The 15,097-nt window shown below is 43.4% G+C and overlaps 1 protein-coding gene across 1 annotated transcript in view; it reads right to left on the bottom strand.

Annotated features, from left to right (window-relative positions):
• The window catches only part of CHGB (chromogranin B), a 270,210-nt gene that overhangs the window by 100,224 nt on the left and 154,889 nt on the right, over positions 1-15,097 (bottom strand). Inside the window, exon 2 of the mRNA XM_086927682.1 lies at positions 9,226-9,272. Within this exon, the coding sequence (XP_086783808.1) occupies positions 9,226-9,272 (47 nt within the window). The remainder of the gene's footprint in view (positions 1-9,225; positions 9,273-15,097) is intronic.

Below are 15,097 nucleotides of genomic sequence, written 5' to 3'. Positions count from 1 at the left end.
TTCTGTGGACACTTCCAGAGATCAAGAAAGAGAAAATGCACAAAGGAGAAAAAAAGAGAAAAAGAGAAAATCGGTCATAAATGGACAAAGCGGGAATCTGCAAGAGTGAGATAGAGGGGCAGGGAGTGTTCTGGTAGTCGATTAACCCTTTACTGCGGTGGAAATTCTGCCGCGGTGCGGGTGATTTATGGCGTAGGCGTGGTTCGGACAGCCCCTAGCCGTCCTCCGCACATGCCCACCGTGACGTCGGACGGCAAGGGGCAAGAGGCATGAGGTGGATTCCAGGTATTCAGCGTGCCAATGCCGGCGGCGGGCTCTGACCATAGCTTTGGGCACTGGCACTTATATAATTCCTATTTGTAAAGTCCCTGCAACAACCTAACATTATTTAAGAAGAGAGTGTTGCTGTTTGCAGTAGCCAGGACTGTAGGTACTCAGTCAGTGATGGAAAACTGGCCTCCTAGTCACCCTTGACTGTTAGTGAATTCGAGGTACTGTAGAGCTCGATTATTACAATATTCGCCATCACTTAAAGAGTTAAACACTAGCGCAGTCCTGAAAACAGAACACAGTAATAACACAGCTATTAGAATCAGTGGCGGCTGGCATCTAAGGGGAGGCGAGCCTGTGTGAAAATAATACATTAAAAAAATACACCCACCTGAGGACAAGCACGACGTCCTCCACACAGGACGTCTTCTTTCTTCGACTGCCCCCGGGGCACCAGGAAACTCCCTTGATCAATCCTGGTGCTGCTCTCATGTGGCATGAGAGCAGCTCCCTGATTGGAGGGAGCAGCCTCACTCGGTGCTCCACAGTGCTCTGGAGGCCTGCACTTGCTCTAACTTAGCTGTCTTGCGACAGCTGGTTTAGAGATGTTTAAAATGCACATGTGTGGCTGGCCATAACAAGACGGCCGGCCAAAAAGACATGAGCACTTTACACAGTGCATAACAGCCCACCCTCCTCCCTGCTGATGTCACTCACCAGGCCCCGCCCTGTCCTGATGCTCTGTTTGGGATGGGGCTTTTTATTTTTAATATCTGGAGCTGTGGGGGTAATTTAATTGGGGTGATGCTCCTCGGCTCCAACGGAGGAGCCGCTCCTGATTAGAATGGTCGGACGATTAAAATGCTTAAAAATACTTACAAACATATACGATAGCGGTAACTGACTGATCTTGATCACAACACGATAAAATGGAGGATTGTAATTCTCACACCAAAATTTGACACTTTGTAACGAGTCCACACTCTTTACTCTTCTGGATCCGTATATCTGAGTAAACTAAAAACAAGCTGAAGCAAGGCAAGGGGCCTGGCAAACAACCCTACAAAGTACAAACAACCTGGAAAGGCAGGGCGGCAGTGTCTTGGAGTTCAGGAAAGTGAGTTGTGTCCAGGAAGCTCAGGCTTTCTTCTGCCTTAGGGTTATGTTGTCTCAGTCCCTTGTATACTATGTGATCTGGGACCCTTTGTTCCTGACTCACAAAGCGACTCCACAGTCAGGGCAGAGGCTTTGCAGTCATGGTGGATCTCGGCACTCGTGGTGGGATTTCCGCACGTGTGGTGGGATCTCCGCAATGGGAAATTGTGGTGTGGGGATCCCACCACGAGTGCGGAGATCCCACCACGACTGCAGAGCCTCCGCACTGAGTGTGGAGGCTGTTTGTGAGTCAGGACCTGAGTTTCTAGATTACTGGCTTCTTACTTAGTGAGCAACTAGATTATGAAGATCCACATCTACTCAGGCAAGTAGAGTGGTGCATAGATCTTGTTTTAGACCACACAGGTCTCTCGTTGATATGTTTAGTTGACAAGCAATGACATGCTGGATAAGCACCAAAACAGTACAGACCCCCAGGACACTGTGGCATAGATTTGCAATTTATTTGGTACAGAAATTGAAATTTTGTGGCATTATTATAGCACTTTATTTTACTTGTAATCCAGCTTTGAGACTCCTTCCAGCTGCTTCAGATGGACTGAAATAGGCCCCTCGCCCCATGCTATGTTCCCAAAAGCCTATCTAACAGAGCTTGAGGGTCATTGATAAAATTGTACACACTATCTCGCTCCTCCTCTGAAAACCACGACCTTAAGAAACGTTACATACACTCGTTTTCCTCTACATTCCATCATTCAATCCCCTGAGAAATGGCCCCAAAAAAGAAAACAAAACCCTTTGCTAAAAATGCCATCTTTTTCAGACATTTTTGCATTCTAAAGTGCAGCCGCGGGACAGACACACAAAAAGAAGGAAAAAACATTCAAACAAAACAAAGTAGCCGCAAAGTGACGAGATTGATTTTAGTCACACTCCCAACCACATTAGTGCTACGTTACAGAGTTTGCCAGTGAAGCACTACTTTCGTTTTCTCGTCATTCTTTTAACAGCATTGGGACCAAGGCATGCAGCTCTTCTAAATCAATGCTCCTCAAACCTGACAGGCAGCGGCCTCTGCAGCTCTAGTTTTAAGATGCACGCATATTCACCAAGGGGCCTCTGACCTGACAGACTGGAGCTATACCTGTGTGGAGAACTTGTCTGCTGATTCTGAAAAAAGGCCAGATGCAGAGGCTTGAGCCCAGCCGGGGCCGTGGAAGATGAAATGTGTAATGGAGCATGCATTCAAAATGTGCCTCGCTGCTCGCTTATTTTTGTCTGTTCTCTCCCCTATTCTATCTCACTCCTCCTCACACACTGCACATTGCTTTAAAATGCAATCTTTTTGAGGCATTTTCCCCTCCAGAGTGCAGCCTCGGAACAGCTATAAAAAAAGAATACAAATAGTAAAAATACATCAAAATAAATAAATAAACAAGACTAAGTGGCCGCAAGGTTGCCAGATTGGTTTTATTCAAACCCAAACAAGTTAGCGCCACATTACAGAGTTTGCCCGTGAAGCGCTAGACCTGCAGCGGAGTCTCAACTCCTAGAAGAGGGAGACTGGGCGGCCGGGCAGGACATACAGTTAGGAAACTTTTCAATTCCTTATTTACTTTATTGGCGTGTCACTATTTTGTTTAGAAGTCATTCTTTTTCTACCCTGTGTGATTTCACGCTTTGTAATTTTCATCACATTTGTTTTGTGTGTACTTTCATGTGGCTTTTTTCCCGGGGTGCACAAAGCTTTTCCTCCTCGCTTGTGACCCGCTGGGGTTTACATACATGAGCGCAGCCAATCATAGAGCTTCTCCAGCTGCAGGTGGTGCTTGCTTCACTCCATCCACTGTGTTCTAAGCAGCAATCGAAGAGCATTAAAAACAGTATCGGGATGCAGTGGGTAACATTGCGCTGGCACTTTTGTAAAAAGCGCAGTCTTTTTACAAGGGTTGCGGATTTGTAATGTAATGTAAAATGTAATGTAAAAATTACTTATAAAGCGCGGCATTCACCTGACGGTTTCTTGGCGCTATTCACTTTATTCAACAAGAGGCAGAGAGCGGGGGGAAAGGAAATTATGAGTAAATGCAATGGAAGAGGTGGGTTTTTAGGAGAGACCTGAAATGAAGGTGAGAGGAGGAGAGTCTCAGTTCCAGTGGCAGTGAGTTCCAAAATGAGCGTGCCAAAAAGGAAAATCTGAGACCTCCATGTTTTTTGCGCTTGAAGCGGGGAGTTTGAAGGAGCGCAAGATGAGAGGAACGGAGGTTCCTGGAGGGGGTATAAGGATGCAGGAGGGAAGAAATAAAGGAGGGGCCGATGCCGGCCAGAGATTTATGAGTCAGGCAGCCAAGTTTGAACTTGCAGCGCTCCGAAACAGGGAGCCAGTGGAGGGCCTTGAGGAGAGGACGGACGTGTTGATGTTTTGGTTGGTGGTAGATAAGGCGAGCTCCCTGATTCTGAATCAGCTGCAATCTGCTGATTAGGTATTGTGGGATGCCAACATACAGGGCATTGGCGTAGTCGTAAGTCGATTTCGTAATTTATTTGCAAATCGTGATATCCTGGATAGTCTGACAGTAGGATCAACAATGTAGGATCAACAGTGGAGAAAGTTAGAAAAAGTGGTGCAGCAAGCATATGTATTCACTCACCTGCATTATAGAATTAGTTCTCATGGAAACCATTTCTGGTCTCTGCTCAAGGGTAAGGAGGGCTTCATGCTTTTGGATGCCTTGGGCTGGTTTGGGATATCCACTTAAGCAAGGTCAATCAACGTCATGACAGGCTAGTAAAGCTTCAACAGGAACTTCAGACTGTTCCTGTCCAGGAGGAAATCAGGAGCACACTTCTCCACTTCTGCAAGTACCAGCAGCAGGTTCCATGCATATATATGTCAAGGAGGTGTTCAATAACCTGTGTTAATGCTCCTTATTGAAAATTACCACCTTTGGAATGGCATATCCACAGATTTTTGCCTTTTGTCTGCAGAACCCGGTTTTAATGGCAATATGTCTCTGCATACTAATACGTCCCTAGTATACGGTACTAATATACATAGGGCTTGTAAATTAAGTACTACTTATGGGCTGCTGCACTCACTTTGCCACCCGCTAAAGTAGCTCTCTAAAATATGTCTGAAAGGCCTGCCAATGAAGCCTGGGCTTGCCGTTTTAAACTGTCATTTCGACCTGGCATAACAAACCTTCTACCCATCCTAAACCTACCTTTTTCATACCTATAAGTCACCCTTAAGCTAGGCCTTATATGGCCATAGGACAGGGTGCATTTAAAAAGTAGGACACATATAATTTATTGTTCACATGCAGGTGCAAAACCTACAAAGCCATTTCTCACTGTGGCAAAGCCAGCTCTCACATAAATAAAAACTGGTGTACGCTATTACCTTTAATAAGTGCTAATTTACTTTAGGAGTATCTAACAAAATTATTCAAGGAGTCATTTTAACAGTAATTTGAAATCCAACTTAATGGTCAAGTTAGATTTGATAGTACTATTTTGGAAAGGACAACTTTAGAAAGTTGTCATTTTCCTGCCTAAAACCAAAATGTTGGCACCAACCCCAATGGAAGTGGAGGAACTGGAGTGGGGGAACTGACCAGAACTGGCTTAGGGGGTGGACAAAAGCTTGCTCCCCACCCACAGTCTGGCACTGGGCATAAATGTGCCACCCTTAGAACCTCTCATCATTTGGACACTCCTGCCCTGCTGTCTGAAACCTGAATAAAGACTGGAACTGCTAGCCTTGAACCCAGGACCTCCAAGGGTCAGTTGTCTGATCTCCTGCATAAGCTACAGGGACACAACAAGCTCCCAGATGCCTTTTTCTGCAGCTGCCCAACACCAACTAGACCTGCTTGAACCTAGCTGCTGACCTCTGCTGCAGTGAGCCCTAACCCTCAAGAAGAGGGTCCCAGGTCCTATATCCTTGTCTGCTATTAGAGAGTACTCATCCAACCTTAACAACTGCAAGAACTGGACTCCAGGTGAAAAACCAGTGACTCTGAGCTCTTCATGTCAAAAAGAACTGTCCCCAGCCTCCTCACGATCAGACTTTACAGAGGCCAATGCGAGAACTTTATCAGACTGCCGACAAGACTTTCCTGGATACTGACCCCAGACTTCACTGCCAGGACCGGAAGTCTTTGATTAGACAATGACAGCCCCCCATTTCCTGCCACACAAATTTCTGATCGCCCACCAGCTCTCCACGCTGACAGTGACTGCACCATGGTCCTCCTTCATTGCGAAGTTCCGAATGAGGCCTGGATCTTCAGCAGCTGGCTGTCGACGAGCCTCTCTCGAGTACAAGCCTGTAGCCCGACTGCCGACAACCTCATCCGCGAGAGCTTCTCATTTGAAACTCATTGTAGTGCTTGATTTAGAGTTTGGTGGATTGGTTACTGTGTCCCAAATGTGATGGATATCCCGTTCGACGTTGTTAGACCTATCAGCCTTAGGGTGGTATTCCCCTAAACATTTTGCCTGCTTTCCTCCAATTATGCTGAATCTTTTTTGTTGGCCGTAGGAATATATGAACTGTTTATGCTCACTCTCCTAAACATGGTTTGATTGACTTATCCACAATTGCCATATTTAATTAACTTGTACCTCTCTAATAGAGTGCAGTACGTGCGCCAAGGGCCTCTAAATTAAATGCCACTGGTGGGCCTGCACCACTGATTGTGCCACCGACTGAAGTAACACTTTAAACATGTCTCAGGTCTGCCAGTGCAGAGCCTGTGTGTGCAGTTAACACCGCCATGTCAACTTGATATTTAAGGCCCCTAGCCAAGCCTTAAACTCTCCTTTTATTACTTATGTGTCAGGTAGACCCTAAGTAGCCAATAGGGCAGGTTGCTGTGTAATCAAAAGGTAGGACATGTTCATTTAAGTTTTGCATGTCCTGTAGTATAAAACACCCACATTCATGTTTCACTATTGTGAGGCATACCCCCCTCATAGGATAACATTGGGAATTCCTTTTTACACTTCATAAGCTGTAATTTCTGATTGAGAGGGAGTAGGTCTGCTGTCATGTTTAATACCTATGGAAGGGAATTGGTAAATTCTCTTTAATGGTAAAGTCAAATTTATAATTACCATTTTAAAAATTTCACTTTTAGAAAGATGGCATTTTCTGCTCTTAGCCATGTGTGCCTGTAGTTTGTCTCCAATACATGTCTCGGGTGGGTGATAGCTAAACATTGTGCATTCCCTCTAGATAGCCGTAGGATTCTTAGGTTGACTTGATGGGCCTTGATGGGGCATCCTGACAGGGCGGGAGGGAGGATCTGGGCACAGTCTCACACTTATACCTGTATAGGCTGTGTCCTGTCCTGTTCCCACAAAAAGGGCTGTAGACCCCCCCCCCCCACCATAGTAGTGAGTCTGAAGCCAGAGCAGGAAATGAGGACCTATGTGCACTTCAAAGTCCTTTTTTGACATCTCCCCCATTTCAAAGGAATCACACGGTGTAAGAACTGGATTTCTGACCCTACCACTTTAGTACACTTCTGGATCTGAGGTTGCCCAGACAACAAGGAGGAGTGATGTGCTGAAGGAGTGCCAGTCTGCTGCACTGCTGCACTGAAACAACTGCTTTCTCGCTGTGCCGCCTGCTGCCCTCTCTGCCTGGATACGAAGGACTTGATTTGACTCTCTTGTCCCCAGAACCCAGAGTGACTCCAAGGGCTTTCTCGATTGCCTCCTCATCTGAAGTCTCAGGGACATAAAAGACTTCCCACTACCCTACGCTTACATCTGGACCATTGAAAGTTGGCCTAAGGTGTTTGATTCAGTGGAACCGATGCATCCTCTGCTGCAAGAGCAGAATATATGCATCTCCGCTGTTGCAGGAACAAGATCAGCGCGTCACACTCAGAACCAGTGCATCGCCTTCGGAACTGCCACTTTGGCACGAACACATCTCTACCACTGCATGGAGAATATTGACGCATTGCCTCTACTTCATGGAGAAACCTGGCACATCACCTTTGGAACTGACGCATCGCCACCGTTGTGTGGAGAAAATCGACATATCACACCAACTGCACAGGGAAAACAGACGCATGGCTTGGCTGCCTTCCGCATCCTTGTCGAAGCAACAGGATTAAGGTACTTTTATTCAGCCAGCCTCTCTGGGTCCCTGTATCCGGCACACGCTCTATAACGGTCGGCCTGAATGCTTGACTTTGTCTCGGTCCAGCACAACCAGATAACCCACATAAGCTCTATTTTACAGTTTATTCTTTACAAATTCACATCTATAGTTCTGCTTATTAGATTTTTGTTGTTTGGGCCGAGTTTTATTCATAAAATTAAGTTCTATTTTTCTACCCTGTGTGGAGTCTTTTTTGTGTGGTTTTCACTGTGTTACTGTTTGAAGTGTTGCACGAATACTTTACGCATTGCCTCTTAAGTTAAGCCTGACTGCTTTGTGCCAAAATACCAGAGGGTGAGCACAGGATAATTTAGGGTGTGTTTGTGACTTACCCTGACTAGGATTGTGGTTCCTGCTTGGATATTATACATACCTCTGCCAACCGGAAACTCAATTTCTAACAGCTGTATTACAAATAGCATTGCACTTGTAATATGGCGAATGACACATGCATCATGTTTGTGATAGAGTAACTTGTCGACCAAACTTTAATTCAAGTCCTGTTAGAAGGTCACATTTCCACCAGGATGAACCATGTTCTCTGTATCTGACCCACACTCCAAATAAATTGGTTTGGGATTTTTCTTCTGTTGTGTTTTCACTTTGTTAATGCTGCATAAATAATTTGCATCTTGCCTCTAAATAAAGCCTGATTATTTTGTGCCAAGCTACCAGAGGATTAATTGCAGGTTTCACTTAGTGACTATTGTGGTTCACCCTGACAATTATTGTGTTTATTATTTGAGAGGGGCTCTCACCACTCTCAACTAATAGCCCAGTTTTTTACATGCCCAACTTCCGTTTTCACCCAATTTGAAGTTTACCACCTATCGTATCTTATCTTAGAACTATGGTTAATCCCCCTTCTTAAGGATCAGGGTTCTTATGTATCAAAGGGTTTTGCCCATTCTGTGTCTATGGAGTTGATACATAAGGGCCCAAATGCCCACGTGATACTTGGAGGAGTCAGGTGGCTTCGTCAACAGAGAAGCCTGTGTACCTCTACTGGTCCCAGAAGACCAACTTAAACAGAAATCATATCAGGTACAGAAGGATCCTCACGCAAAGGGAGTTTGCACAATGCCTTTCGACTTCTGATCGCTCATGTGGCCCAGGGACCAACCAGTAGTCTCTGTTCAATACAATTTTTCTTTTTTTTCCCTTACATTCATTGCATGCCTTGTGAACTCACTTGACACCAGTTTTGCACTTGGATTCATTTAGAAACATAAACAGCGCCTTGATAAGAGATATGCTGCTCTAATGTGCAGTGAAACCTTACAAGCACTGGCGTCAAGGCATCTCGATATGTTACAATGATTTCAATGACTGCAAAGAAATAAAATATATACTTGTAAAAGACTTTTTTTGAATTCCCATGGACAGAATGTCCTAGGGAAACATTAATGATCAATATCTCATACATATTCAATGAGGTGCTTTTGTTCCAGAGTGCTGTCACACCCTTGCATGGTGTCATAAAATGTCAGAGAAAAAGGTACAACGTTGCATGCATCCCTGCCCATAAAAGACATAATGACAGCTATACTAAATTGTATCCACAAACAATATACTCGGACATATTTTAGAAGGTGGGTGGTGACCCTACAATGGTATCGGAACTGGTATCCAAAATGTATTACAATTTGAGCACTTACCAGTTCTTCCGGGTGTTCTCCCTTCTCCAGAGGCACTGAATGGACAGCTTGCAAGAGAAAAGAAGGACCAGTCACTTTCCAAAGCAATACAGAAAGATTTTATAAATTAAAAATAAAAAAACATATAGAATGATATAAATGGGCTTTGTCTTTTGTTCCAATGTAAATGAGGGTTAGAGGTGGAGTGGATGACTCTGACGGCCTATTTTTTCCTGCTGTTTAGTCCTAGTTAAGGCCAGGGGCCTTATTTATGAAGGACTTGCGCCGCCGGTGCGTCACTTTTTCCCATGTTAAAAGTGACGCACGGGCGGCGCAAGTCCTTCATAAATAAGGCCCCAGGTATTTTGTTTTTAGTTTCAAACGCATTGTGTCTTCAGCTTCGGTGTATTCAGTTTTCTATCAAGAGCAATTGGCGGGATCTTATAAACAGCTTTGTGTCAACATTTTAAAAAACGTGGTATTTCAATTTTCAGTGACAACTGAGGTGTATCGAAATACAACTGGCACTGCACAGTTTATCTTGGGTACATTCAATTACCACTTGCAGCTTTACCACTGGTAAGCTCAAATTCGTCAGACACAAATAAGTATGTTTATGTAGTCCGGCAAATGCTGCTGGAAGGTCCGCTGTGGGATTTATGAAATTTAATGGTGCTATTAGTGTTCATTCGCTGATAACTCTAAGAAAAGAACAACGTGCCCTTGGGCCTGATTTAGAAATATTTTCCTGTATGCAAGGATAGCTTACGCCCTGTACAATTTGTAAATGCAATTTACAGCGTTACAGGAAGCATGCGAATCTGTTATCTATTGGCCTCATTTATGAGGAATTGGCTAGGGCAACGCTGCAAGTCTTATTGAGGTACTACCCAACGTCAATGTGAAAGGGCAGAAATGCACTACATTTTTCAAGTAGGCTGGACTCCTGTCCTTTACCCAGTAGCGGCCCCTCCCCAGCCAAAGTGGCGGGGCAGGCCGGGCCAGAGGAGGGAGGCGGGAGGCGGGAGGTCGGGGGACAAAAAATATATAAAATAACGTACCTTAACACTACTGCCGTCTCCCACCACACCGCACTGTACCTGATTTTGGACACAGGCTCCCAGAATGCACTGCGGCCAATCCTGACACTGCATGAAAGCAGCATCGGGATTGGCCTAAGTGCCGGCAACTTGCACTCCTAGCCAACCTGGGAGGCTGTGTCTACTCTCTCCAGCCCCTAAAACACAGCTTGGGCTGGAGAGAGCTTCACTGCGCATGAGGTGTTTGACCGACCTGAGACGGCCAACCAAACACCTCATGGGGGAGGTCCCACCACTCCCCCAACAGCAATGTCATCCCCTGGACCCGCCCCAAGACTCGTCAGAGTCCTGGGGCGGGTCCAGGGGATTAAAAAAAGAACAATAATAAAACAGGTTTAAAACCCATTTTATTATTGTTTTATTTGCTGGTGGTGGCAGAGGGCGGCAGTCCTCCCTGGACTGGTGCAGAATTTGCTGCCCACTGCCATCGCAGGCACTCTTGCACCATGATGCAAGGTTGCGTTAGTTACAGGCAGGATTGTTTTTGTGCAGGAACGGGCACCTTCTTGCACAAAAACAATCCTGAGAGGCGTTTGTCTTTCCATGTGGGCTGCATAATGCAGCACACATGGAAAGAGGAAAAAATGAGGAGAAATAAAAATATTTCTCCTTGTTATACTTGCTCTGGGAAGTCTTAATGGTTTTGGCGCTGCCCCAGGCGTATGTGATTAAGTAAATGTGCGGCAACATCATAATCTATCCGTGTTCCATGGGAAAACCCACTGCAACTCCCATGGAACGCCTCCTTGACGCAGAGTAAGGTAAGGCAGTGACTTGTGCTGCTTTGTCTTACTCCATCTCTCTGAGGCCATGCAAAGCCACGGAGAGTGGCTGTGCTTCGCCTTATAGATATGATTGAAAGCCTTGCGAAGCCGGGGCTTAAAAAAAAAGTGACACTCCAGCGCCGCAAACCTCTCGTAAATAAGCCCCTATGTGTGTACACAGTAAATATGTGCTCCGTGCATACTCATAAGATCTACTAAGATGGGTCCTCGATACTGAACCATAGATCAATGTCTTATTTTAAAGACACTGGTCAATACATATGTGATCATCAAAAGATCATCTATGTGTGGTCTTTCTCGAACCTGGCCAAGTGTTTGATTTTGTTAACAGACCCTTACTTCAGGCAAGGCTTGCAGCCAAGCAGGTGGATTGAGGGCAAACAGCAGTTTTTGAGCTGATGTACAGTACCCCGAACAGTAGCGGGGCAATTAATGACTGGGTGGGGGAATTAATGACTACTTCCTTCATTACGAACAACAAAGCATGGCATGGGTGTATTCTCCTGCAGGTTTTGTTTAGCTATACATGAGTTAATTTAACTATGACGGTGAGAGTATTAGCCTAGATTTCCCAAACCTGGCTGACCTGTACATTACTAACAGTCAATGGTATGACTCTGGCACCAAAAATACACAAATGTATTGATGTGTCTGTGACTACTTATAGAATCACCTTATGTGCTTAGCATTTTCAAAATCTAATGTTATTTGTGTTTGCAAAAGAGACACAGGGCATATGGTGTGCACATGAAGCTAACCTACACCCATAAAAGGAGTCTGACCTGTCAGCGAATCAAAACGTGGAAGAGCCATCTTAATAAACAGAATAGGTGTTTGCTTCCTTTATGTGGGTATGTTAATATTTCACTATTTTACCTTTGTTTTATAGATTTTCATTTCACCAAAATATGTCCAGCGAAATAAAAGCAAGGTGAATGCTGCACTGCAAAATGGTAGTGTATTAGGGGCACCTGCACTGGACATGAATAGTCTCCGCAATATGTTTTTAAGATTATTGCTTGGTGCAAATAGATATACTCCTTTTCTGTCCTTATATGTCCCCTTTTGTATGGAAATTCCCGTATTTCAGTTTTTAGGTGTGACCTAGTGACAGTGTTAGGTGACATCCAACAATGATAAATAAAATACATACATGTATACATGCACAGAGGGGTTTTGAGTCAGCCCTCTTTATGTACTATCTGTTCATATGTCTTTTACACTTTGCTGATGCCCACCACAGCATCTTGCATGTTGCAATGGGTCAGCAAATCAGCCTTCAGCTCTCTAGCAATGTGTGCGATGGCATTTCGCCTGATCACTTGCGCCTATCTGTCTAGAAAGAAGTGCACTTCACTGATAGGTTGGGAAGGCCAATACTTTTCTTTGCCAATGTTTTTTTCTATTATTTCCTTCCTTTTTTCATTTTTATAGCCATTCTTGTCTGTGTAACTATGTATTCAGTTTACAATAAAGCAAGGCCAATAGGGCATTAGTATAGCACCAGAATGTTGTTGCCTAAATGTCATCCGACAAAAAAAATTACATAAAAAATATCACTCCCATTGGATTTAATAATAGTAAATCTACACCCACTAGTGAGAGATGTTTTTATAAACCATATTTTGGCCACAATATTTATGTCAATATTTTTGTTAACAATATTCGTACATACAAGCAGAACTTTTCAAATAAAATTATTTACAATGCTTATTTTTTTTAAATTTAAAATCTTTATTGTAAATCTATTGTCTTTGATCAATGCTTTTTCTATTGTGTGTACATACTCTATGTGAATCCACCCATTTAAAGCCTTTTTTAGGAATTTAGGAGGAAGTGACTAATGAAATGAAAGCAGTTTTGCCCAATGTTGCACTTAAAGCATCAAAAGCATCACACAGTAGAGTTAAATATGATCTAATAGTTCACATAGAGTACAATTGCGATCAGGTGGGGCCCGTGCAGGCAAGAGTGGTGAGGCCGCGTTGGGGGGGTGAGGGGGCGGGGGATTCTACAGACGACCACGAGAGAAAATAAAATAAATAATTAATTTTCCCACGTCATTGTCCGTCAAAATGTTCCCCGGTCCCCCCCCCCCCCCCCCCACCTGGCCCCATTGCCCCTTCCGCTCTTACCTGCCTGGGCCGCTGCTGATGCAGATATACATTCCTATGGAGATGTATTTTTCAATGCTTATAGTTAAGTTCTATGTACTGAGATAAGGTGCAGGTGAAGGAAAAAAGCAGCACTCAGTATACTAAGCAGGTGCTCTTTGCACTACAAAGCTGAATCGGACACCGGAATTTGAAAAACAAACATCTCACATTATAAATTATCTGAACGAATTATTAGCTAAGGTACTTGAAAAGCAAGTGTACCTTCAATCTTCTGTATTCTCAAAGGCTTGATGGGGGAGGCATGTCAAAGATATTGTGTTTTTTATATCGACCTACAAAAATATTGAATCTAGAATATCAACTATCACTAGATCACCAAGGGAAGCAAAATAGATAAGTACGGATTTATGTTCAATCCACTTCTATGTATCTCTTCAAGGTACTTGAAAAGAATGATGAACCTATACTTGCGTACATGTACCTATTTAGACAATATATTGGTATTCAAAATTCAGGATTTTATAGATGCTTCCACTCTATCAGCTCTGCTCACTTTTAGGTCCATCACTTTTCTCCACTCCGAGCCTCAGAGGTATGTTCCTTTTTTTAATATTGTGCAGATTTGTAAAATTCAGCTTACATTATTTACCAGCATGCTTTGTTATGGATTTATCATCTCAAACATAACTGTAGAATTTCTATGATAGTCTTACTAAATTTCCCATCAAGAAATGGTAAAAAGAGGAAAAGTTAGAATTCTTCTGAACAAATAGGGAACAGAGATTGCACGGAGCTTAAATTATGGATAACTTCAAGACCATGCCCTTATTAAGATAAATATTTCAGCAGTTATAGTCATAAGTACAAAATATGCTAATAGCATCAAATGGTGATGGACGCCTGCAGTACCACTGTCAGCAACTAAACGTCCTCTCAGAGTGTACTTAGAGTAAAAGGACTGCTTCAGTTACATTCTCAAATAAAAGACACCCATATAACCCTACAGTTTTACTGATGTCACTAACATTCTAAAGAGAACAGAGGATGCTGAAATTATATTCATAACTAACATATATACTCATGGATATTTAATGCAGATATAAAGGTGCAGTATCACTGTCAGCATCTACATGTGCTCATGGTAATTATATTGTTAATTAAAGCTGCTGCAGTTATGCTCACCAGCAGTGGTTATCATTACCCGTAAACACATTTGTTGGACTGACTGCAGAACATCCATCAGCATCTATGTGACCTCAACGAAATTATGCACCTAATAATTACCATATATCCCCTGTCAGCAGTTTGAAATATTGCAATAGTATGCGGTTTTTTTTATGTCATAAATGATATAATTAAAAAAGACACCGGTGATGCTAATACTGCTGCCCCTGATGATTATCTTTTGTAATGTCATTTGTCAGTCTATTAGAAGTGCACTAAGGGGGTGCTATGGTTCTGTAGAGTTGAGGTTTTGTACTCATATATTTTAATAATTGCACAGCAATTGTCTGCATGCATTGCTTAATTTATGTATGTATGTATTTAGTTGGCAGTTTTATTCCTAGTGCGAACCAGACCAAATTGGGTGAGAGAGCACTTTAAACATGCTAAAAAGCCCTTTATTACAGGGTAAAATTACATCTACCATACATAGAATATCACTTAATATGTAAAAGCTGTGTAGGGAGATCAGAAGAGGTTGAATATTTGCACTTGTTTTCTAAGACTTTAGCCATTTAGATCTGACTTGTGCATTAGGAAGGGAAGCGGCATCTGAACAGTAGGGTCTTTAACTCCTTCTTGAAGGTGTCCTAAGAGGGCATAAACCAGATTGAAGGTGGTAACGAGTTACCGATCTTGGGTGCACTTCCTGAGGATGATTGTATCA

The sequence above is a fragment of the Lissotriton vulgaris genome, chromosome 6 (assembly GCF_964263255.1).
Source record: "Lissotriton vulgaris chromosome 6, aLisVul1.2, whole genome shotgun sequence".
In the NCBI taxonomy this organism is placed as follows: domain Eukaryota; kingdom Metazoa; phylum Chordata; class Amphibia; order Caudata; family Salamandridae; genus Lissotriton; species Lissotriton vulgaris.
The sequence above is the reverse complement of the archived record's forward strand: the minus strand, read 5'-3'. Positions and strand labels throughout refer to the sequence as shown.